The 23,262-nt window shown below is 57.4% G+C and overlaps 2 protein-coding genes across 3 annotated transcripts; one reads left to right on the forward strand and one right to left on the reverse strand.

Annotated features, from left to right (window-relative positions):
- The first annotated feature begins 102 nt into the window (after positions 1-102).
- SIPA1 (signal-induced proliferation-associated 1) lies at positions 103-10,567 on the forward strand. Of its 2 annotated transcripts, none has more exons than XM_036258435.1 (16): positions 103-179; positions 2,466-3,235; positions 3,893-4,020; positions 4,106-4,282; positions 5,191-5,365; positions 6,074-6,177; positions 6,427-6,584; positions 6,679-7,288; positions 7,615-7,889; positions 8,818-9,036; positions 9,153-9,264; positions 9,360-9,468; positions 9,561-9,662; positions 9,754-9,808; positions 10,011-10,089; positions 10,187-10,548. In XM_036258435.1, the coding sequence occupies exons 2-16, from the start codon at positions 2,563-2,565 to the stop codon at positions 10,331-10,333; spliced, it is 3,123 nt and encodes a 1,040-aa protein (XP_036114328.1). In that variant the 5' UTR covers positions 103-179; positions 2,466-2,562; the 3' UTR covers positions 10,334-10,548. The 2 variants fall into 2 exon arrangements, with proteins under 2 accessions (XP_036114328.1, XP_036114329.1); XM_036258436.1 differs by having other exon boundaries at positions 127-179; positions 2,436-3,235; positions 10,187-10,567.
- A 3,062-nt stretch (positions 10,568-13,629) lies between these two features.
- Positions 13,630-22,954, reverse strand: RELA (RELA proto-oncogene, NF-kB subunit). The gene is made up of 11 exons (XM_036259273.1): positions 22,886-22,954; positions 22,293-22,319; positions 22,042-22,193; positions 21,748-21,896; positions 20,754-20,845; positions 20,282-20,413; positions 19,353-19,457; positions 18,923-19,135; positions 16,698-16,778; positions 16,540-16,614; positions 13,630-15,228 (listed from the first exon to the last, which is right to left on the reverse strand). The coding sequence occupies exons 1-11, from the start codon at positions 22,890-22,892 to the stop codon at positions 14,606-14,608; spliced, it is 1,656 nt and encodes a 551-aa protein (XP_036115166.1). The 5' UTR covers positions 22,893-22,954; the 3' UTR covers positions 13,630-14,605.
- Positions 22,955-23,262: the final 308 nt, after the last annotated feature.

The raw sequence follows: 23,262 nt of genomic DNA on the forward strand, positions 1-23,262 counted from the left end.
CTACCTCTGGCCGGCGCTCTGCTCCAGCTCTTCCCGCCGGGGCCAGCCCCGCCCCAGCTGCGGTGGCCCCGCCCCGCTGTGGCCCCGCCCCCAGGCGGAGCCGGCGCCGGGAGCAGTAGCTGGAGAGCCGGCTGTGGAACCCCAGCGCGGGAGGAGGCCGCCGGGCGGGAGCCCCAGAGGTACCAGCGGGCGCGGGAGAGCAGAGTCACCGCGGTCGGGCTGCACAGGGGAGAACGTGGACTGGCGTGGGCTCGGGTGGTGTATGTATGGGAGGGGATCCTGGATGCGTTCGCCGCCTGTACCTTCCCAACCTCCCACCAGGCTCCCGCTCGTCCTGAGTCGGCATGTCTAGTCCCTTGCCGCTGGCCCCGACTTTGTCCTCTGCGTGACGGCCGACCGGGCTGGTGTGCTAGTGTGCGAGCGATTGCGGTGGCCCCTGGCTGCTCTCGGTGGTACTGGCAACTGCCTCTGCTGCTGGCGGTGTGCAGGGGTCCCCCTGTTTGGGGGCTCCCCTTCTCCCTGGGTGGCCTCCTCTCCAGCCTTTGCACACCGCCCCCAGCCCCGGGCCAGGCCTGGGAGGAAACATCTGTCGCACCCCTGGCAGCAGAAATAGGGTCATGACCTCCAGATGTGCTGGGAAGCATCCAGCGCCTCCTCCTGGGGCAGCCGGGCCTTCCGGATCTGTGGGGGCGGGGCCAGCCCCCCTTCCCCAGTGACACAGGCCGGGAGGAATGTCCCGGCCTCAATGGACCCTGTGTGAAGCTGCTGGGTGGGGGGCAGAGCCCAAGAACACCCCCAAGACAGAGCCAGAGCCCGGCACTGGGCCAGAGCAAGAGCAGCTCATGGGCTGTAAAGGAACACGCGGAAGTCAGCTCACACAGAGCAGGAGCCTGCACGGACCCCTCCCTCATGTCCCCTCCCACCCCCATCACACACCACAGTCCAGGCCCCAGAGCTTGGCATGTGGAGCCAGGGCCTGCATCTGCCTCTACACACTTAACGTGTCCAGCTTCACTCCATTCACCATCCATCCAATCTCCCTGCAGTGTTGAGAAGGAACAGTAATGGTTAACCCCATTTTAGAGATGAGAGAACAGAGGCTCAAGGTTAGCATCAGAGCTTGCTAGGAGAAACAAGGGGGAAACACTCAGCTTTGGAGGCCTACCCTTGCTTGGTTCTGGAGCTTTAGCTGAGGGGTTCACAGAGCCCCTACCCCCGACCCCTCCAAGTCCAGCCCCACACAATGTTACCGGATGATGTACAAAAACCCACTAGCAGGTGCCTGCACCCCTAGTGGCCAACTCCATCCTGGGTTCATTTGGGGGTGGCTCCCTATTACTTTCTCACACCTGCCCCTGGCCTCCCCACATTTCCGCACCTAGCGGGTCCCTGGGGCCTTGGGTGTCTCAGTCTACATCCTGTGAGATCTTGAACCCCTGCCCAACCCCCCATCTCCACACCCATACACTCGGGCAGCAGTGGATGAGCACAGCCCTGTTTAGCCCTGGAGATTGACCCAGGGTCAAATCCTAGCTCTAACACGAAATTGCTTCAGGCAAGAGCATCCCCTGATCTGGACCTCAGTTTGACTGTCCGTCACATGGGGTTCAGACCTCCCTGTCAGCATCAGTGAGGCCAGATAGGCAGAGATCCCCAAGGGTCCCAGTTCCAGCAAAGGGGCCCAGTCATTGTGACTCACTGCTCTGCCCCTAGGCCTGGCCTGGAAGAGGGTGAGCCAGGGCCTGTCCTTCAGGCCAGTGTGACTTGAGTCCCATGACTGAGCTGGTGTGACCCCACCACCTTCCTCAGGATGTGGAGCTGGGTAGGGGGCTGGGCCCAGAGTTGAGGCCACTTCCTGTGCCAAAGGAAGTCCTCTTGTCGTTTCTGCTGCCCTGCCAGTGCCCCCTGGGAACCCCTGTGTCCTTGAGGTTTTGAGGCTCTGAGGACCAGGGCTTTGAGACTTGGCCTCTGGGTGCTCATCTTCTCAGGGACCCAGAGGAAGTGGGAAGGGCAGGGAGGAAAGTCTCTGGGGACAGGACGTCCTCCCTTTGTCAAGTGGGCAGGACCCAGACACCAATGGCCCCATGGGTTTCCCGTCCCAGCTGAGACAAATCATCTGTCCAGTTGGGCCAGGCCTTGGTGAGGACCTTCCGTCAGGGCTCAGGCCAAAGCCAAGGTGTGTGAGTGGGAAGTGGGGGACTCTGGCAGCCCCAGGGCTGCCCAGGCTCCAGATCCTCAGGGCCAAGGCCCCAGCAGCCTAGCCCTGGCCCTGCCCAGCACTAAGCTGGAGGAGGGGGCTGGAAACCTTAGCCTGAGGCAGACGAGGAAGTGGCCAGGAAAGCGGAAGCGGCTTTGATGGTCTCAGAGGAGGCCGGAAGCCAACCCGTGTAGTGGAGGACCAGACTGGAAACCTGGGTTCCTGTTTTGTTCCCCAGGCCTCTCTGAGCAGCCCCCTCCTCCCTCAGGGCAAGAACCAGCCTGCCAGCTGGGAACCAAGCATCCGACACCCCCGTGCCTGCCAATGCGGCCGGGCCCCCGGAAAGCCAGGCCCGCTGCACGCCCATGTGGGCCGGCGGCGTTGGGAGCCCTCGGCGGGGCATGGCCCCTGCACCCACTGACGACCTCTTCGCCCGAAAGCTTCGCCAGCCAGCACGGCCCCCGCTGACACCACACACCTTCGAGCCAAGGCCAACCCGGGGCCCCCTGCTGCGCAGCGGCAGTGATGCAGGCGAGGCTCGGCCCCCCACACCAGCCAGCCCTCGAGCCCGTGCCCACAGCCATGAGGACGCCAGTCGCCCTGCCGCGGTCCCCACTCAACTCTTCGCTGACCCACTGGCGCTGCTGGGGCTGCCAGCTGAGGAGCCGGAGCCCGCCTTCCCACCAGTGCCTGAGCCCCGCTGGTTCGCTCACTATGACGTGCAGAGCCTGCTCTTTGACTGGGCTCCACGGCCTCGGGGGACAGGGGGCCACACAGAGGCTGGCTCTGGGACCCTGGCTTTGGCCGAGGACCAGTCTGCCAGCTCAGACCTGCTGCTTGAAGCACCTGGCTTTGTGAGTGAGCTTGGGGGTGAGGGTGAATTGGGCCTGGGTGGACCAGTGTCCCCACCTGTACCTCCTGCACTGCCCAACGCAGCTGTGTCGGTTCTGGAGGAGCCACAAAACCGAACCTCAGCCTACAGCCTGGAGCATGCAGACCTGGGTGCTGGCTACTACCGCAAGTATTTTTACAACAAAGGTGAGGGGAAGGCTGCCGGGAGGAACAGAGGTCCCTGCCACCTGCAGTGTACACAGGACTCCTGAGCTGTCCTTTCCCTGTCGAGTCCCTGGCCATAGGAAGGGCTAGGCTCTGCCTCTGGGCCAAGACTGCCGTTGGGCCCAGCTTTAGCCACCTACCTCAGGCCAACCCCAGCCTCCACCCGCAGCCAGGCACGCCCCTCTGCTTCCGCCTGGTCCTTGTCATACTCCTCTGGGCTGGGGAGAGATCTGCTACTACGTTTCTGTGAGGTGACGACTGAGGCCTGAAAACCCCTGCAACCCAGAACCCTGTTCTTATCAGTGTCCAGAAGGGAGGGTCCCAGACGTCCTGGAGAACATGGGCACGGTGGGCAGGGTCATGGCAGGATCTAGGCATGGGAGTAGGCAGGCATCGGCCCCCTGGATCTGAGACAAGGTGTGATAGAGGGGGATGAGGGTGCGGGGCATAGGGCCTGGTGTCTGGGAGCAGGTACTTGGCTTGACAGAATATAGGGCTTCGGAGGGGTGGGCCTTAGGTTAGGGTCTGCACTTTGAGATGAGATGGGGCTAAAGTGGGATTTAGTGATGGGCATGGTCTGGCAAGGGTGGGACTGCAGGGCGGCAGGACTGTCATCCGTTGTCTGGGACCCACCCCCAGAACACCAGAACTTCTTCGGACTGGACGAGGTGCTGGGTCCGGTGGCAATAAGCCTGCGGCGGGAGGAGAAGGAGGGCAGCGGAGGGGGCACTCTACACAGCTACCGTATCATCGTGCGGACCACACAGGTGGGCCGGGGTCATGGGATCAGACTGTGGGTTTCACCTTCAACAACCTGTATGTAGCCTGAGTGCCCCCACATGTCCTCCTCAGCTCCGGACCCTCCGGGGCACCATCTCGGAGGAGGCACTGCCCCCAGGGCCCCCGAGGGGCCTGTCCCCAAGGAAGCTTCTGGAGCACGTGGCACCTCGGCTGAGCCCAACCTGCCTGCGCCTGGGCTCAGCCTCACCGAAGGTGCCACGCACGCTGCTCACGCTGGACGAGCAAGTGGTGAGTGGCCGGGGTGTCCCCAGCCCCACTGCCAGACCTGGTCTGAACCCAGCCTGCCCAGCTCTCATACACCTAGCCCTGATCCTGGATAGGACTATGACCCCAGCGAAGCTAGCTTTTCAGAGAGGGTATCAGAGGTCATCTGGAGCCTTGCCTCTATAAATAAGGTCTAGACCAGCAGCATCCACATCGTCCGGGAACTTGTTAGAAATGCAGATATTTGGGCCCAGCCCCAGACCTACTGAATGAGAGCCTGTACTTTAAGAAGATCCGAGGGAGTTGGGAGGGAGTTGGGGTTTAGGAGCTGGGGTGCAAGTGGGGCTGCAGGGGTTAACGGGGATGAAATTAAAGTGAGGACTGTGGATACAGACAGGATTGATATGAAGCAGGGAGGCCAGTGCTGGAGGGGAACAGCTTGAGCGTCATAGTGCCTCAAGCTGTGCAGTTAACCCCAGATGGAAAGGAGCCAGGAGCAAAGAATGAGCAAAAGTGGTGTGGGGTTCAAGGCCTCCAGAAGCTGGGATGGAGGTGCCTGGGATTTGAGGGAGCAGGGGACAGGCTAGCTTTGAATTGAGGAGGATGACAATGTGACTGTTTATTAGAATTGAGTATACCATGTTCAGGGCCCTTTCCATGAGTCACCTCCTCTGTGGTCACAGGAGTACCACCCCCCTCCCAGTCCTGTCCCACCTGTGTCGTCCTCTACCCTCTTGAGCACTGGGAGCAGGACAGACCAAACCCACTTGATAGGTGAGGATACAGAGATGGCTTAGAGAGGTTGGCATTGTCATTCAGGGCCAGGCATCAAGGCAGCCCAGCCTCCAGGCTAGCGTCCCATCCATTCCCCAAGCCCCAGTGGAGGTGGGACTGGAGGGGACTGAGCTTGTTCCCTCCCTGCCCCCTCCCAGCTGAGCTTCCAGCGCAAGGTGGGCATCCTGTACTGCCGGGCAGGCCAGGGCTCCGAAGAAGAAATGTACAACAACCAGGAGGCAGGACCCGCCTTCACGCAGTTCCTCAGCCTGCTGGGCAATGTGGTGCGGCTCAAAGGCTTTGAGAACTACCGGGCCCAGCTGGACACCAAAAGTGAGGCCCAGGGGGGTGGGGGCAGCCTCATGCTGGGGCAGGATGCCTTGGTGAGAACCAACTGTCTTGTCACTTCTCTGTTTCATATGGTCTAGGGTTGGGGCCAGGAGTGGAGAGTTTTTTGGGTAGGCTGGGGACATGGGTCAGGAGCTGCAAAATCCAAGCCACGGGCTGGGAGGAGAGGCTGGGACTGTCTCCAAGGCCCTGATGCCTACTGCCTGAGCTGGGGCCAAAGGGGTTTGGGGGTACCACCCCCTCCATCAAACATACATGTTTTACCAGCTCAGCTTCCTGGTAGTGCCCTGCCTCCTGGTTTAAGGGCCCTGGGCCCTGGGCCCTGAGGAGGCATTTTTACTGAGCACCTCCTATCTGCCTGCCACTGTCACTGCTCCACGCAGGGTGGTGCCTGGGCCAACCTCTGTCCTCTCCCAGACATCTGCCTGCCTCCCTCAGGCCATTTCTTTTTCCTGTCTTCATTCTGTCTCAACACCCCCACCTGACCATAGGCTGGAGGCTGGAACCTGTGGGGGGAGGGGAAGGGGAGCAGCCAAGGCTGAAGACCTCGTGGCCTGCATGGCTGGAGGCATGAAGGGGTTGTCCACCTGCTGGTTGGGGGCACAGAGGCTCCAGACTGCAGGCAGGGATGGTAAGTTCAAGCCACCCAGATCACCCTTTCTCTCTCCCTGTGTCCCAACTCCCTGGCCACAGCGGATTCCACTGGTATGTACTCACTCTACACCGTGTACCAGGACTACGAGATCATGTTCCACGTGTCCACAATGCTGCCTTACACCCCCAATAACCAGCAGCAGGTGCGAGAGGGCTGGGGTGGGGTGGTCGGGGCCTGTGGGGAGCCATGGAGGGGTGCTGTGGGCATGGCGATATTTGAGCCTGAGCTCTGTTGACCTCCAGCAACCCTCCCAGCTGGTAACCCTCCTCAAAGACAAAAACCCAGGGGCAGGTGGTGGGCCCACTGGTGCCCAGGCTCTGCCCTGCTTGAATGAGGAGGGACTTGGGGTGCAGAAAGGTCCCGCTCACATCCCCCACCCTCTGACCCCCAGCTCCTTCGGAAACGCCACATCGGCAACAACATTGTGACCATCGTGTTCCAGGAACCGGGCAGCAAGCCTTTCAGCCCCACCACCATCCGCTCACACTTTCAGCACGTGTTCCTGGTGGTGAGGGCACACGCGCCCTGCACTGCACACACTTCCTACAGGTGGGCGCCCAGGTGGTTCCTCTTCTGCCATAGGCAAGGCTTTCTGGATCCTTCCTGCTGCCCCGACTACCGACTACCGTCTTCCTCCCTGCAGGGTGGCTGTGAGCCGCACCCAGGACACCCCGGCCTTTGGTCCAGCCCTGCCCCGAGGTGGAGGCCCTTTCCCAGCCAACGCCGACTTCCGGGCCTTCCTGCTGGCCAAGGCGCTCAATGGCGAGCAGGCGGCAGGCCACGCACGCCAGTTCCATACCATGGCCACACGCACGCGCCAGCAGTACTTACAGGACCTGGCCACCAATGAAGTGACCACCACGTCGCTGGACTCAGCTTCTCGCTTTGGCCTGCCCTCCCTGGGCGGACGGCGGCGGGCGTCCCCTCGGGGCGCGGGCACCGAGCTGCAGGCTGCGGGCGCGCTGGTGTGGGGAGTGCGCGCGGCGCCAGGGGCGCGGGGTGCTGGCGGGGCCCAGGCGGGCAGCCCCGACGGCACCGAGGTACCCTGCCTGCTAGGCATCTCAGCTGAAGCGCTGGTGCTGGTGGTGCCACGCGACGGCCGTGTAGTCTTTAACTGCGCCTGTCGCGATGTGCTGGCCTGGACCTTCTCGGAGCAACAGCTGGATCTGTACCACGGCCGAGGGGAGGCGATCACCCTGCGGTTTGACCAACCCCCTGGGCAAGCTGTAGGCGAGGTCGTGGCGCGCCTACAGGTACGACCCAGGGGTGCACGGCCAGTGCCCTGGTCCCTCCCCGCGTTGGGGGCGGAGCCTGCTTTGGAATCCTTCGCTTTGGCCGCCTCCCCGGAAAGGGACGGTCAGGGTGGGGCTGGGGGCAGGCCCAGCCCGAGTTTGGCAAAGCTAAAACTGTCCTCAGGCAGGTGACCCTAGTCTCCCAGCCCTCATCTGCCGGGTGGGTTGCCAACACTCTCCAAGGGGGCTGAGGGGAAGGTCTGTGTGGCCTGGGACGAGGTTCACAGGTCTGGCTTCGGGGGGGCCCCTCCTCGGGTCAGCCCCACTTAAGCCACGCTCCGCCCCAGCTGGTGAGCCGTGGCTGCGAGACCCGTGAGCTGGCGCCGCCCCGCGACGGCCAAGGCCGCCTAGGCTTCGAAGTGGACGCCGAAGGCTTTGTCACGCACGTGGAGCGCTTCACGTTCGCGGAGACTGCGGGACTGCGGCCCGGGTCGCGCCTGCTGCGTGTGTGCGGCCAGACGCTGCCTAACCTTGGCCCCGAGGCTGCGGCCCAGCTGCTGCGCTCCGCGCCCAAGGTCTGCATCACCGTCCTGCCCCCAGATGAGAGCGGCCGGCCCCGCAGGTCAGGGCGCCTGGATGAAGGTGGGAAGGTGGGAGGGCTGGGCAGCTGGCCACCTTGTAGTGCCTCCTGTGTCTCCACTGCCATTCTCAAGACGCAGGTGAAGGCCTTTCCTTTTTGAGAAATCCCAGTCTCTCAATCTCTCTGAACAGCACTTCCTTTATGGGTAGAATGAAGCCAATTAGTAAATGAGTGTGAGTTCTACTAAAACTTTATTTATAGACACTGATACTTGAATTACAACTTTTTTTTCTTTATTGATTTTAGAGAGAGAGAGGAAGGGAGAGATAAAAACATTGATGAGAGAGAACATCGACTGGCCACCTCCTGCACGCCCCCCACTGGGGATCAGGCCCACAACCTGGGCATGTGCCCTGACCGGGAATGGAACCAGCGACCTCTTGGTGCGTGGGTCCATTCTCAACCACTGAACCATACCAGCTGGGCCTGATATTTGAATTTTATATGATTTTCATGTGTCATGAAACATTCTTTTGGTTTCTTTCAACTATTATAAATGTGAAAACCATTCTTAGCTTGCATTAGTTCAAAAACAGGCACATTTAAAACAGAAAAGGTAGGGCCTGAATTTGGTCCCCAAACAGTAGTTTTTGGATCTCTGTGCTAAGTGATTCACCTGTGTTGTTATTTAAATCCCCACAGCAAGGTATGAGATCAGTACTGTTATCCCCATTTCACAGATGGAGAAATGGACATTCAGTGATTTGCCCAGGATACACAGGGGCAGCATGCGATTTGAACCTAGGTCTGGAAGAATGGCCAGTAGCCAGGCAAACGTTTTTCATTGTTAGGGAGTTTGAAGAGCTCTCCTCCTGAAAGTGAGCCTCAGACACGGCTGGGAGTGGAGCTGGTGATGCAGCTGCTAGGGACGGGGTTGTTCTAACCTGAAGCTGCCCCTTCCTCCCCGCAGGAGCTTTTCAGAGCTGTACAGGCTGTCTCTACAGGAGCCCAGCCGGCGGGGGGCCCCGGAGCCAGTGCAGGATGAGGTCCCTGGAGTGGCCCTGATGCCCACCAAGAAGCAGGTGCTGCACGTGTGCCTGAATGATGGCAGCGGTCCTCCAGGGCCCGGAGACCTAGCCGAGGAGAGGACCGAGTTCCTGCACAGCCAGAACTCACCATCACCCTGCAGGTACACCCTCTCGACCATCTCTCTCATCCAGCCCAGTGAGGCTGGGCAGGCAGGCCTCTGAAAACCAGGGCCCTGGGGTGCAGCTTCTAGTGCTGAGCTGTCCTTGCTCTTCCCAGCTCCCTGTCAGATGAGGCCCCAGTTCTGCCCAACACCACCCCGGACCTCCTCCTGGCCACCACGACCAAGCCGCCAGCACCCAGTGCTGGCAGGGAGACACCCCCCACCCAGGTTAGCAGAAAAAAGGCCCTGAAGCCCTACAAGTGGGGATGGGCACAGTGGTGATGGTGGGCATCACTGCATCCATACCCATTTCTTCCCCTCAGGATGGGCCAGCCAGCCCCAGTGGTGGTGAGGACGGGGGTGACCCAGGCCCAGAGCTGAGGGCCTCCTTCCTGCCACGAACCTTGTCTCTTCGAAACTCCATCAGCAAAAGTGAGTCTGAAACAAGGTGTAGTACATGATAGGAGGTGGGCGGGGGAGGCTGGCCTGGGCTTCCCCGGCTGAGCCTACCTCCTTGTGCCCAGTCATGTCAGAGGCGGGCAGCGAGACTCTGGAAGACGAGTGGCAGTCCATCTCGGAGATCGCCTCCACTTGCAACACCATCCTGGAGTCGCTGTCCCGGGAGGGTGAGGCCGCTGAGAGCCGTGCGGGAAGGGGCCAGGCTGGGGCTCTTACTTCCTTTACCCACCTGCTCACATGGTCCCTCTTTCCCCACAGGACAGCCCATTCCAGAGAGTGGAGATGCCAAAGGAACCCCAAAGTCTGATGCTGAGTAAGGCTCCCCACCCTGATCTAGTCCCTTTACGTGACCATCTGCCCATTCAGTGGAGTTAAACATTGTCCCTGGGTTCTGCTTTCACATACACATGTCTGGGAAGACTGGGCTGGGCCCACCTCCTCGGGGGGGTCTGGGAGCCAGCTGTGGTACTGCCCTCTGCCTCAGTCCCGCTGAGTTCTGGCCCCCATGTTCTCAGGCCGGAACCCAGGAGCCTGTCAGAGAAGGTCTCTCACCTGGAGTCCATGCTCAGGAAGCTGCAGGAGGACCTGCAGAAGGTGACAGGGTGGCCTGGGGGTTGCCGGGGATTCACAGGGCTGCCCCAGGTAAAGGGCCGACCATTCTGAGTCCCGCGTCCTCGGCCCACACCCCCAGGAGAAAGCAGACAGAGTGGCCCTGGAGGAGGAGGTTCGGAACCTGCGGAACAACAACCGGCGGCTGCAGGCCGCATCGGAGAGCGCAGCCACCCGCCTGCTCCTGGCCTCCAAGCAGCTGGGCTCCCCCACCACCGACCTGGCCTGAGCTGTCTGGCCCAGCCTTGGCCTAGCTGTGGACCTGCTCAGGCCGCCCAGGTCCTTCAGGGCCCCGGGCCCCCTCAGGAACTCTCCCTGCGCAGAGGCGCACCTTCGCACTGCCCCCGCTCCCAAGCCCATTATTTGGTGGCGAAGTTTCCCCTACGCCATTCCCGTTTGTAAATATTCTGTGAAGAAAGGGGACTTCAGGGAGTAAAGAAGCCACTGCTATTTGTGTCTGTGTTTGATGTTCATGACATGACAGGGGAAGGGGTTTTGCCCCAGAGGCCCCAGCCAAGCTCCTAGGACCAGTCAGAAAGGCAGGCCCTGGGGACACTGGCTCAGGGTTAGGCTGGCACTCACTGAGAGGTTCTCTGATGCTGGGCCACCCTTTGGCTTCTCTCCCACAAACATTATTGGTCTGTTTGGAAGCATGTGGCCACACCCCACACCTGTTCTGCTTAGTTGTCCAAGCTAGGCCCAGCCAGGCCCCTGCCCTGGAACCGAACCTGAGAGATCAGGGCCAGAGGGTGGATCTGCGACACAGGGAAGAAATGGAGCTTAAGGGTCAAGGAGAGCCTGACCACACCCCCTTATGAAGGCCTTCTCACCCTGCAAGGTCCTATATCCCCCAGTCTAGGCCCATCTCCTCTCGAGTCACTGAGCTCCAAGCCTGGCAATCCCTCTACCACTGGGCCAGATCTAACAGGGCCCAGTTCCAAAGGTGGTCGTATCTATGCCTCAGTTGCCTGGGAGGTGTTTCCATGTCCTGGAGGAAATCAGCTTTTGACCTGCTTCTCTCACCAGCCCATGACCCCTCATTCTTCACCAGGCTAGGCCCATTCCAATGAGTGCCATCAGCAGCTTCAAACTTGGGTTTCATCTAAAGGATTTAGATTCTAAACCCTTTGTTTTATGGATATGAGGCCCTGACAGGGCATTGACTTGCCCAGTCCAGCCCCTTCTACAGGCTGGCTGAGGTTCACCCTGCTGAGACCCAGGCACTGGGTCCATCTATTCACTTAGGCTTTGGCAGGATGAAGTAGGCTTTGAGAAACAGCATCGGGGTATCAGGCTTCATGGAGAAGGTAATGTGAGGGCTGGGTTTTGAAGGTTGAGTCAGAGGTATTCTGGGTAGGAGCAGTCTCGGGGCTGTTGGACTGGATCAGGGCACATGCAGGGACCCAGGGTCAAGGAAGCTGGGGCTGAATCAGAAAGTGCTGTGAAGGGTGCACTGGGGATCCTGGACTAGCAGTTCCCAACACTTACAGCTTTTACCTGGTGTGGACTATTCTGAGCAGCCGTAATGGGGCAGTGTGAAAAGCTCTGGTCACTCTCTGGGTGTGTCTCTGCAGAAAACAGATCTGGTCATGTTGGTAGATGTTCAGAGGGAGGGCAATGAAGTGAGATTTGGGTGTCAGAGCCCCTTGGCTGCAAGGAAAGCAAAGCCCAGGGAGGAGGCTGTAGCAGTAGCCACAATGGGAGGTAGTGGTGGCTTAAACTAGGCAGCAGGGGTGGAGATGGGGAGAAGTGGGCAGACTTGAGGAGAAAACGCAGCATCCACAGTGGTGGCCAAGTCTCTGGCTGGAGCCCCTGGAAGAGGACAGGTCCAGGGCTGAGATGGAGAGGGCAGGCTGGGGGATTGAGATGGCTCTGGTCATTTAGAACAGAGCGCATTTGAGAGGCCTGAGGGACATCAGTGCGAGATGTCCGGTGGACTGGCACGCAGAAGAGAGGTCCAGGCTGAAGATAAGGATTTGGGCCTGGTGAGCCAAAAGCTGGATGAGGTCACTCAGGAAGTGTGGGAAGTTCCATTAGGGGGCGTCCGGGGGTCACGCGGGGTAGGGGGGATGGACTCTGGGAAGACCAAGAAGAGTGAAACGAGGCGTGGCTGGAGTACCCCGGGTTGGCCACATAACGGGTAGCTCCGTCGTCCACTTCCTGGGGTCAGCAGCCTCTCACCAGACAGGCGCCTACAGCGCCCGGGCACCATCAAGCCCCGCCGCCCCAGGTCTCGACCTGGCCCCTCGCGCGGAAGTGCAGCCGGTGCTGACCCCTGAGTAGTCCACTGATTCAGGCCCGGCCGCTGACCCCGCCCCCTGACCGAAAGACTGGAGCGAGGCCCACGCTACAGAGGTTTTCCGGTTCCACAACATTCCGTCGCCCGCTGGCATGTTCCCCTGCAGGCACTGTCCATCGGAGTCTGCACCCAGGATCTACTCACTAGCTGTTGTTGTAGCACGCCCCGCTGATAAATTGCTTGCCCCTGCCTTCACCCTCCCACAACACTGCAAAGCCCGGAACACAGACGTCATCCGCTTCAGGAGAGGGATTTTCCCAAAGCACTGTACCTGATTCCCCGACGCAAAAAAAAACACACACAAAAAAACAAAAACCTATGTGTGCGCATGCGCACTTAAAAAAGCCGAGCCGAGCCAGCCAGGGCCTTGTGCCGACCCCACCTCACTGCGCATGCGTCAGACCAAACCGGAAGTACCTCTGCTGTGGCTGCTTGGGTTGTGTCCTGGCTTTGTTTAGGCCTCCCCGGGCTGCAAATTTAAGATTTCCTAGGTCCTTGGCCCTAGCAGAACAGGATATCAAACCATAGACCTTTAGTGGCACTTCCCCAACAGATGTACTCTCTCCCTTTACCATCCAAAAGATGAAGTCTAAACCTTTTAGCCCTTTTTTTTTTTTATCCTCACCCGAGGACATTTTTTGTTCAGATAGAGTGGGAGGGAGGGAGAGAGAGAAACATCGACGTGAAAGGGACACATCAAGTGGCTGCCACCCGCACGACCCAACCAGGGCCAGGGATGAACTGCAACAGAGGTACATGCCCTTAGCGGGAACCGAACCCGGGGTCTCTCTGGACCGCAGGCCAACGCTCTAACCGCTGAGCCAAACCGGCCAGGGCTAGCCCACCTTTCTTGATAATTTATAGCCTGGCCACATTGAAACTTTCCAACATCATTGCCTGTTTTTTTTTTAACTTAAAAAAATTTTTTTTCTTTATTGATTTGAGAGAGGAGAGAGAGAAACATCGATGAGAGAACATCAATTGGCCACCTCCTGCATGCCCCGCACTGGAGATTAGGCCCACAACCTGAGCATGTGCCCTGACTGGGAATCGAACCAGCAACTTCTTGGTGCAGGGTCGACACTCAACCACTGAACCACACCGGCCAGGCCCAACATCATTGTCTTAATCCTGCTCACCTACAAATGCTGGCTAGCCCCTCTGAGATCCACCTTGCTCTGTTTATCTATAAGCTGAAGCTCCCCACAGCCAATGGGCTTCCACTACACTGGGAACCTCATCCATTTTAGCAGCCAACTTTCATCCACCGGACAGTGACTAAGGGTTTTCAAGGGCACCTTCAGACTGTAAGCTCCCAGATGACAGTGTAAATATTCATCCAAATCTTAATCACCAATGCCCAGCCTGAAGTGACTAGCAAGGAGTGTGATGAAAGAAGGCAAATCTCTGATAGGCTTGGCAACAAATTTATTAGTTCAGAGTAGAAAGAGCAAGAGTCCAACTGCTTTGATTCTTCAATAAAAACAGCCTCTTGACTAGAGAACTACCAACCTGCCTTCCCCCCACTGTCCAAACAACTTGCCCTCCTATTAAGGCACTTGAAAAAAGGGGGCACAGAGACGTCTCAGACCCAACCTGCCTGGATAATGTAGAGAACCAGAGCTGTTCACCAGTCTCTTCAACCACAGCTGAGCAAAGAAAGAGCTGGCAATAACCTTGGCAGGGCAGGAAGACCAGCCCCTCAAATGCTGGTGTTAGGCACAAGGGCAATGCCAGCACCACAGAACTGGTAACAAGGGCATCATTTTGGCTCAAGTGTACATAAATCCATGATTTAAGGAAGATGCTTGATAATTAAGGCTTTGCGGCCTCTAAGGCCAGAGCCCCAGCCTGTCTCTCTCTAGGAGAGCACTAGAAGCTGGAGGGTGGGGGTGGGGGACTCCATAATTCCCTATAGAGAGAAGAGAGCTGAACATCAGGATAGGGGAAGGAAGAGTTTGAGTCCTCCCAGCTCCCCCTTTTCCAGAGAAGTTAATGCTTCTGCTTAAGCACCTCCAAAATGAGAGAGATAGGTGCTGCCAATACAAGAATATAAAATGCACCACCCCCTCACCATGAAGACATCATCCAAAGAAATTGGGGGCAGCTGGGGCACACACACCCAGAATCCATAAGTGCTTGCTTTGGGAGGGCTTCAATCTCCTGCAGCCCAGTGCTCTGGGCAAGGCAGGTGTCACCCCCTTAGGAGCTGATCTGACTCAGAAGGGCTGAGAAGTCCATGTCTGCAATGGAGGAGAAGTCTTCATCCCCTGAGAGGAGGCCGTTGGGGAGCCCAGAGGTCCCCAGGGGAGCAGGAGCTGGGTCAGGGGGATTCTGGGACCCGGTTACCAGGCGTGTTATTGCCTCAGGGTACTCCATCAGCATGGGCTCCGCTGTGTGTGGAACCATAGATACACCCTGGTTCAGCATCTGCTGAAACTCAGAGTTGTCGACGGATGCCAGGTCCGTGAACACAGCTGGGTCAGTGTTATTGCCCAGCAGGGCTCCCAGGTCTTCATCAGCATCAAACTGCAGGTGTAGCAGGGCATCTGTCAGTGTCCCTTCCCCTGCCTGGGTGGGCTTGGGGGCAGGCAGGGCCACAGCCTGAGCAAGGCCGGAGGCTAGGACTGGGACAGGGGCTGGGGCCTGAACCAGAGCTGATGCCATGCCTGGGGCAGAGGCTGGCGCCTGAGCCAGAACTGGGGCAGAGGCTGGTGCTAAGGCTGAGGTCTGGCTTGGGATCTGCCCAGGAGAAAAGACCATTGGGGAAAACTCGTCAAAGTTGATGGTGCTGAGGGATGGCGTAAAGGGATAGGTCTGGGGAGCTGAAAAAGAGACAGAGAGACAGGGGTCAGAGAAAACCTGAGACGCACCGCCGTCCTCTGCACCCAGCCCCTCACTAATGCACAGGACAGCCCCTCCCTGTGGAATCACTGCTAGCACCCTTTACCCAGACTGACCTAGTGTGTAGGGTCCAGTTCTAGCCGCAACCCCTTGGCGCCCTACCCACTCCAGCCCAGAAAACTCTCCCAGCCTTTTAGAGGAAGGGATGCTTTCAGGGATCAGCTGGTAAAATGTCATCTGACAGCTGAAAAACCAAGTTCCAAGAGGACATGGGCCCAAGGAGTACCCAGTGAGTGCAGACTGAAGCAGAGCACTTCATCATTTTTTTTTGAGCCACACACCAGCACATACATTTTGCTACTTTAGACTTTTTTGTTTCTCTAATTTAACTGAGAGCTAAGGGCAGAGATTGTGTGCTTTGTATCCCTAGATATCCAATATGGAGTTTTTATTTTATTATTATTATTTTTCTTCTTATCCTTACCCGAGGACATTTTTCCATTTTTTGTTCAGATAGAGTGGGAGGGAGAGAGAGAACCATCGACGTGAAAGGGACATACTGAGTGGCTGCCACCCACACAACCCAATGAGGGCCGGGGACAAACTGCAACTGAGGTACGTGCCCTTAGCGGGAACCGAACCGGGGTCTCTCTGGACCGCAGGCCAACGCTCTCACCGCTGAGCCAAACCGGCCAGGGCTATTATTATTATTTTTTAATCCTCACCTGAGGATATTTTTTCCATTGATTTTCAGAGAGAGTGGAAGGGAGGGAGGTGGGAGGTGGGAGAGGGAGAGGGGGACACACACACACACACACAATCAACTAGCTGCCTTCTGCACTTGCAATGACCAGGGCTAGGGATCGAACCTACAACCCAGGTATGTGCCCTTGACTGGGAATCGAACCCTTGACCCTTCAGTGCTCAGGCCAACACTCTAATCACTGAGCCACACCAGCCAGGGCCCATATGGGGTTTTGAACTGGCCAGTGGTTCTCGGACTTTAATGTGCATTAGCGCCCCTAGGAAGTAGCTGGTTCCTGGACCACACTTCCAAAGCTTTCGATTCCACGATGTGTAATGGGGCCTCGGAACCTGCATCTCCACCACTCTCCAGATGGCCCTGGCATAGGTAATTAGGCCTCCTGCCCTGAAAAACATGAGCCCAATACACAGCAGTCTTCAGACACTTGCTGGCAAGGCTGACTGCTCTTTTCGCTCCCAGAGTGTGAAAACCACAGGCTGAGCCGATCTGAGCCCAGAGTTCCAGTGGGACAACAGGAAATCCTTACCTGGCTTAGGGACGGAAGTTGAGCTGCGGGAAGGCACAGCAATGCGCCGGGGAGGAGGCCGGGGGTCAGTGGGTCCTGTAGAGCAAGTCTGTGTCAGTTCTTGGTCCCCAAGGTCTCCCTTCCCCCCACCTTCTAATTCTCCCCATTACCCATCTCACCATTGAAAGGACTCTTCTTCATGATGCTCTTGAAGGTCTCATATGTTCTTTTGCGTTTCTCCTCAATCCGATGACGATCATCTGGGAAGGTGACCGGGAGAAGTGAGTCTTGCTCCCCTCAGCTAGACCTCAAAGGGCCCAAGCTCTCAAAGGGCCCTTAGGAGGCAGGTGATGAGCCAAGTTTTCCTAAGACCCTTTCTCCAAACCTTCCCAGCCAATGAGAAGAGCTGCATGACATTCAACTATTCTAAGAATCCCACAGCTTCCTGAGAAGGCCTGTTGTCGGAATGTCCCTCTGAAAGGCACATGAGTGCCTCCAAGTAAAGGGGTCAAGCTCTGGGACAGGAGCCCTCACGGGCCCGAATCTCAGCTTACTCTCTTACTTGCACTGCTCACATCCTAGCTCATCTCCGGTCTCGATCCAGGCCTGGCAGTGACCGCTTTGCACTCTGGGGTAGCTGTGGCCCGACAGGCTTGCTTGAGGCTTCCACAGAGGCTCTTATTCTCATCCAGTGGTTTGGTAATTCAGTCTAGAGCTTTCATAACCATCTAACTATGGCAGCACTTGGGTAACTCTGAAGCACTCAACACCATCAGTCCAAAGCCTCTCCTCAGGAACCTGGTTCTTTTCCTCCCATGTCCCTCACCACCTGTCTGCCCTGTCACCAAAGCTAGAAACCTTGGAATCGTCTTCAACATCTTCCCTCGCTCCCACCATTCACTAACTCGACACATTTACCAACCACCTACTATGTGCCAGGCTCCATCCTAGCCACTGGGGATACAGCCCTGAGTAACCAGACAAGGTTCCTGCTCCCAAGAGTTGACATCCTAGTGACAGAGGGGCAGGAACACCACTGAACGCAAGTGATAAAAGCACTAAGGAAGAGACACAGGGTGATATTAACAGTACCAAAATGATGTCAGGGAGTCTAGTTTAGAGGTGGCCAGGAAAGCACTGGTGTGAGCCCATCACATGAAGATCTGGGGCCAAGCACTGCAAGCAGAGGCAACAGCTAGAACACAGGTCCTGAGGCGGGACTCAGCTCGGTGTGTGTGAGACGCAAAAAGAGGCCCATGAGGCTGACGAGTAACCGAGAAGACAGCAGTACATGACATCATCTCTCTTTGTCATTCCCTCTGCAAGGTTCACACTGCATCTTCTCTTCCTGAACTACTGTGACATCTTCCAGCATGGCCTCCCCTCCTCCAGTCTCTCCCTCAGATCCTCTAATCACTGTTGCCAGGGTGAGCTTCCAGATCTGGGGCTCATGTCACTTCTCTGCTTATAAACTTTCGGTGGCTGCCCACTGCCTTCAGGATGGAACCCTGGATGAATACCTTAAGCCCAACATTCAAGACTCTCCTGCCTGGGCCTGCTCACTGCCCAATGTCACCTCCCACCACAAAGCGTCCCCCAACACGTTGTGCATGCTCCAACACCCCTGCCCGTCCAGGTGCTGGTCCACCTGCCCGAGGAATGTGCTTGTGTTTTTCTCCAAATGAAATGCCACCTCCTCCATGCAGCTATCTCCAGCACATACCTCCCTCCGTTTCACATGGCACTCTGTGACTTAAGGATCTGTTCTGCATGTGTCTTCCTCATGTGACTGAACTTCTGAAGGTCAAGGAACACGTCTTATTCATCTCTGTATTCACAATACCTGGCACAGGCCCTGGCACCAAGTGGGCACTCAATAATTATTTGTGGAATGAATTGATGGCTGGTTTGGGGGTTGCTTTCCAAACTGTATTAGACTGCTCCTAGGGTAGAAAACACTCTCAGGCTAGAAGACCGGCACTGCATAGAGGCTCGTTCTGGCTGTTCCTACTATGGTGAGATGCCCCAAAGCCTTGACCTAACCATGGCTGTATGACAGTGACAAGAGACACACAGTATGGAACAGGACCCTGGAGCAAGAGAGCCTGGGCTCAAATGCTGACTCTGATTCTCTACCTGCATGACCTCAGGCAAGTTAGATGCTATCTCCTACCTCAAAAGGTTCCTGAGAGAATCAAGTCAGGTAATTCACTGATATGCTTGAAATAGAGGCAAGCGTGTAATAAGAGCTCAATAAAGTCTTGGGTATCATTATTATTAAACAAGCCAAGAGAGAATCTGATTACTGTGTAAATCCCACCCACCTCCAGCTTTGACCCTCAGCTACAGCCCCAGACATCCAGCCCTGGCCTCCTTGACTGCACTGCCCTCCCCAGCTGTGTACCTGTGTCTGGCAAGTACTGGAATTCCATGGGCTCGCTGAGCTCCCGATCGGAAGGCCGCCGAAGCTGCATAGAGACGCGAACAGGGGCCTGCAGGCTGGGGTCTGCATAGGGAGGTGTCCGGAACACAATGGCCACTTGTCGGTGTACATCAGCTTGTGAAAAGGAGCCTCGAGCCTCCCAGCCTGGTCCCGTGAAATACACTTCAATGTCCTCTGCAGGAGATAGAGTGACAGTGTGGGCTAGTGTGCTCAACTCACCCACAGCCTGCTGCCCGCCCCATCGCTGACACTCGTCCCCTGAGATATATCACAGTGCTACCCTCAAGGTGTTATGGGGGGCATTCAAAGCCAGTTCCTGACACTTGCCATCTCTGCTCAGCCTTGCCCCTCACCTCCTGATCCAGAATCCCACCTGCTTCCTGGAATGTACCTTTCTGCACTTTGTCACACAGCAGGAAGATCTCATCCCCCCCGAGGCAGCTCCCAGAGTTTCGGTTCACTCGGCAAATCTTGAGCTCTGCTGTGTTGGGGGCGCCTAAGGATGTGGGAATAAGGAAAAAACCCTGAACCACCAGAGGTCTCCAGGACTGACCTACAGGAGATGTAACAGCCTGGTCCATCCCAAAATCAAGTATCCACAGCTTGTTGACACCTTTGCAGCCAAGGTTCAACCATTCCCATTGGCTCCTCACCCCAACCAATTCAGCAGTTATTTATCTACTGGCCCCTACTATGTGCCCAGCACTGTTCTAGGCATGAAGAATGCAATGACCCAAAACACCTAACATTCTGCCCTCATGGAGCTTACAGTTCAGTGGTAACCAGTCTGGTCATACCTTTCTCCACCTGACCCAGTTTATTACACCCACCTTGGCAATGAACCCTTCCCTCCTGATGCCCCGTTCAGTCTAGTTTCCTGTCCATAGGGCCTAGAGCCCTTTTATTTTCATTCATCCTGTTGGTTACTTAATTAAAGACTGAAGTTAATCAGCATCAGTCTAATTCATCTGTGAACTTCCTATCAGCTTTCATCACTGAATTATTTCTTTCTAACATTATCTTATTCCTGGGAGTTCATTTCCTAGAGTCATTAATACAGTTCTGGGCACACCATCCTCTCATCACATATTGGAAATGCTTTTCTCCCGTCTGACTCCCTGCCAGCATGGAAGCTACACAAGGGCAGTTCTTGGTCTTCTCTGCCTTGTCTCCCAGGCCAGCAGAGCTGGACACAGAAGAGATGAAGAAAAGGCAAGACGACTGAACGAAGCCAAAGTGCCTCTCGTAGGCCACAACCACCCCACTCCCTTCTTCTCACAGGCCCACCCCTCCCCCTTCCTGCACTCCTTGGCTACTCACGGTTGTCAAAGATGGGATGAGAGAGGACAGGTGACAAGCGGAGGGGCCTGCCTGATGGGTCCCGCACTGTCACCTGGAAGCAGAGCCGCACAGCATTCAAGTCGTAGTCTCCACGCTGCTCTTCTATGGGAACTGCCGGAAAAGCAGATGGTCAGGAGAGCCAGGGCAGGGGGTGGGGGCAAGGAGCTCTGGGCTGGGGCTGTCTGAGGGTGCGTGAAACAGTAGGAATCCTGGACGAAGAAGAGAAGCTTCTAGACGCATCACTGACCTGTGTGACCCTGGCTGTTACATCCCCTCTCTGGGTCTGTTTCCCCAATGGTAACATGGGAGTATACTGAATGGCCAGCAAGATTCTGTCTGTACTGTGATTCTTGGCCAGTTAGGAAGAGATGCAGGGAAGGTGGCCATGGAAGGGTTACAGAGGGGGGTGGTGCTCCAGGCAGGCCCAGGCCTTCGCCCCCTCAGCCCTCACCTTGGAAGGGGTTATTGTTGGTCTGGATGCGCTGACTGATGGCCTGCTCCAGGTCCCGCTTCTTCACACATTGGATCCCCAGGTTCTGGAAGCTGAGTTCCCCCGGGCATCAGTCACATTGTCTCCATCAGTGCCTGGGCCCTCCTGCCTCGCCCAGTCTGCCCCTTCTTCCCTATGCCCTCACCAGACCACCACTCCATGCTTAATCCTCTCAAATGGCTTCCCACTGTGCTGCAATGAAACCCCCTCCTTACTCTGGCTGACAAGACCCTCTGCCTGTGATCTGGCCCTAGCCAGTCTCTGCCGGCTCCCTACCCTCAGTCACACTGGCTTCTTGTCTGTTCTCCAAACACGCTCAACTCATTCCCAATTCAAGGCCTTTGCACTTGTTCCTTCTGCTTGGAACATTCTCTCTGCACTTCCCTGCTCTTTCTCAACATTCATCTTACCTGGAGGAGGTCTTCCCGGACCTCCCAGTTCAAACTAATGAGGCCAGCTCCCTCACCTCCCACACACCGGGCTAGTTTTTTTAACTTATTACTGCTTCATTTTCATCATTAAATTATCACTCTAGAACAGTATTTACCTATTTATTTATATGGTTATTTACAGCCTGTCTCTGTCAACTGGTATGTAAGCTCCAGGGGAGACTCTTGATTCTATGGCTTTCTTTCTCACTGCTAGAGATGTGACACTAAGGGACTCGCTGTTACAGCCACAGGGGCTGGGGGTGAGAGGTAATTAGGGACCCATCCCCATCTGATATGGTTTCCCACTGTGCTGCAAGGAAGCTGACATCTACTTGGAAAAGTGGACACGTAAACAGATCATTTCAAGACAAAGGAAATCTGCTTGCAGATCTGGGGACAGAGCAAGCAGTGAGGAATTCTACCCTGTGTCCAGAAAGAAGTAACACTGTAACAGTGACACAACTACCCCTCCTCTTGTCCTCCCACTTCACCCCTGAAGCCCTGCTGGCCTGTGGGGAGCTTACCTGTGGATGCAGCGGTCGGGGCACAGCTCGGCCTCATAGAAGCCATCCCGACAGTCTTTCCCTACGAGCTCATGGGGGTGAGGCCGGTGAGGGGGATCCTTGGTGACCAGAGAGATGCGAACTGTCCCTGGCCCTGTGTAGCCATTGACCTGTCCAAAGTACAAGGAGCACCCTGGAGGCTCAGGAATTCAAGACCCAACTCCCAGACACAGATTTCAAGGGGGCTTGGAGGCAAACCTGCTGGGGACCCACAGTCCCTCCCCAATGACTCCATGCCCGGCAGACTGTGCTGACCTTAATGGTGGGGTGGGTTTTGGTGGTATCTGTGCTCCTCTCGCCGGGAATACTGCCAGCTGAGCGGCCCTCGCACTTGTAGCGGAAGCGCATGCCCCGCTGCTTGGGCTGCTCGATGATCTCCACATAGGGGCCAGAGGCCTGGGCTGGCTCTGCAGGGACATGCCAGCCGCCCCCATCAGGTGGCTGCCCCACTGCCCCTAACCCTGGGGAGCTCCTCCCAAAGTACTGAGAAAAGATGGTCCACTTACCGGAGGGGAAGATGAGGGGGAACAGGTCTGAAAGGGGAGGGAGAAAAGGGTCAGCACAAGCCCACTTCCCATCGTCACCAGGGAGGACCTCCCAGGGAAACTGAGTCAGGACCTGCTCCCTGAAACCTGTAGTGAAACTAAGGGGTGGGAGTAAAGAAGCCAGAAACACCTGTTTCCTGAGAGAATACTGGGTATGGCGTTCTCCCTTTACTCGGGGAAACTGAGTCAGGGCCTTTTCTACTTTCACTAGTGAAACAAAGAGACAGCGTTTCCCACCGGGGATCCTGAGAGGAAACTAAGTCACATACATTCTCCCCTAACAAGGAAACTAAGTCAGATCTGCCCCCATGAGCCCCGGGGGGGAAACAGTCAAAGCTCACCCCCCCCCTCCACCACCTACTGGTCCCATCCACCTAGAGGGGAAAGTGAGTGAGACCCCACAACGCCTGCCCCGCCCCACGCCACCATCCGGCCGGCCGCTCCCTGCACAGCGCCCCCCGGCGCAGGAAGGGGCAGAAGGCGGCGCGGAGGCTCTTGCCGCGGTCCCCGCGCCCTCGGCGTGACCATCCCCTGGGGCCAGAGGGCGCCCTCACCGTCCATGGCCGGGGTCCCGGGATCCCGGGGGGCGGGGCCGGGGTCGCAGCTGGGCCCGCGGCGCGCGCTACAGTAGAGCCATTCGCCAGAGGCGGAAATGCGCCGCGCGCGCCCGCCGCCGCGTCACTGCCGGGAACTGGCCGCGCCTGCGCGCTGCGCCGCCACCGCCCCGCACGGGGAGGGCAACCAGCGCGCGCCGAGCACCGGCAGGCCGCACGCACGCCGTGGCCGGGGCCGGAGCGAGTGCGCGCCGCACCGGGGACCAGAGGCTTCCTGTCCGCAGGCCGCTGGTGGGGCGGCTGGGCTGAGCTCGCTCCTCGCTCAGGGCTTCGCCTGGAGGGCGGGCCCGGAGATTACTCACAATGTTTTTAGGGGA

The sequence above is a fragment of the Molossus molossus genome, unplaced genomic scaffold (genome assembly GCF_014108415.1).
Source record: "Molossus molossus isolate mMolMol1 unplaced genomic scaffold, mMolMol1.p scaffold_m16_p_13, whole genome shotgun sequence".
NCBI classification, from domain to species: Eukaryota; Metazoa; Chordata; class Mammalia; order Chiroptera; family Molossidae; genus Molossus; species Molossus molossus.

Coding starts and splice junctions, on each gene's coding strand:
- SIPA1 (XM_036258435.1), top strand. CDS start 2,563: ATGTGGGCCGGCGGCGTTGGGAGCCCTCGGCGGGGCATGGCCCCTGCA. Junction 5,366..6,073: donor GGCCCAGCTGGACACCAAAA/GTGAGGCCCAGG, acceptor CCCTGGCCACAG/CGGATTCCACTGGTATGTAC. Junction 7,890..8,817: donor GAGAGCGGCCGGCCCCGCAG/GTCAGGGCGCCT, acceptor TCCTCCCCGCAG/GAGCTTTTCAGAGCTGTACA.
- RELA (XM_036259273.1), bottom strand. Junction 20,414..20,753: donor CAACAATAACCCCTTCCAAG/GTGAGGGCTGAG, acceptor CTTTTCCGGCAG/TTCCCATAGAAGAGCAGCGT. Junction 16,779..18,922: donor CCAGTACTTGCCAGACACAG/GTACACAGCTGG, acceptor TCACCTTCCCAG/ATGATCGTCATCGGATTGAG.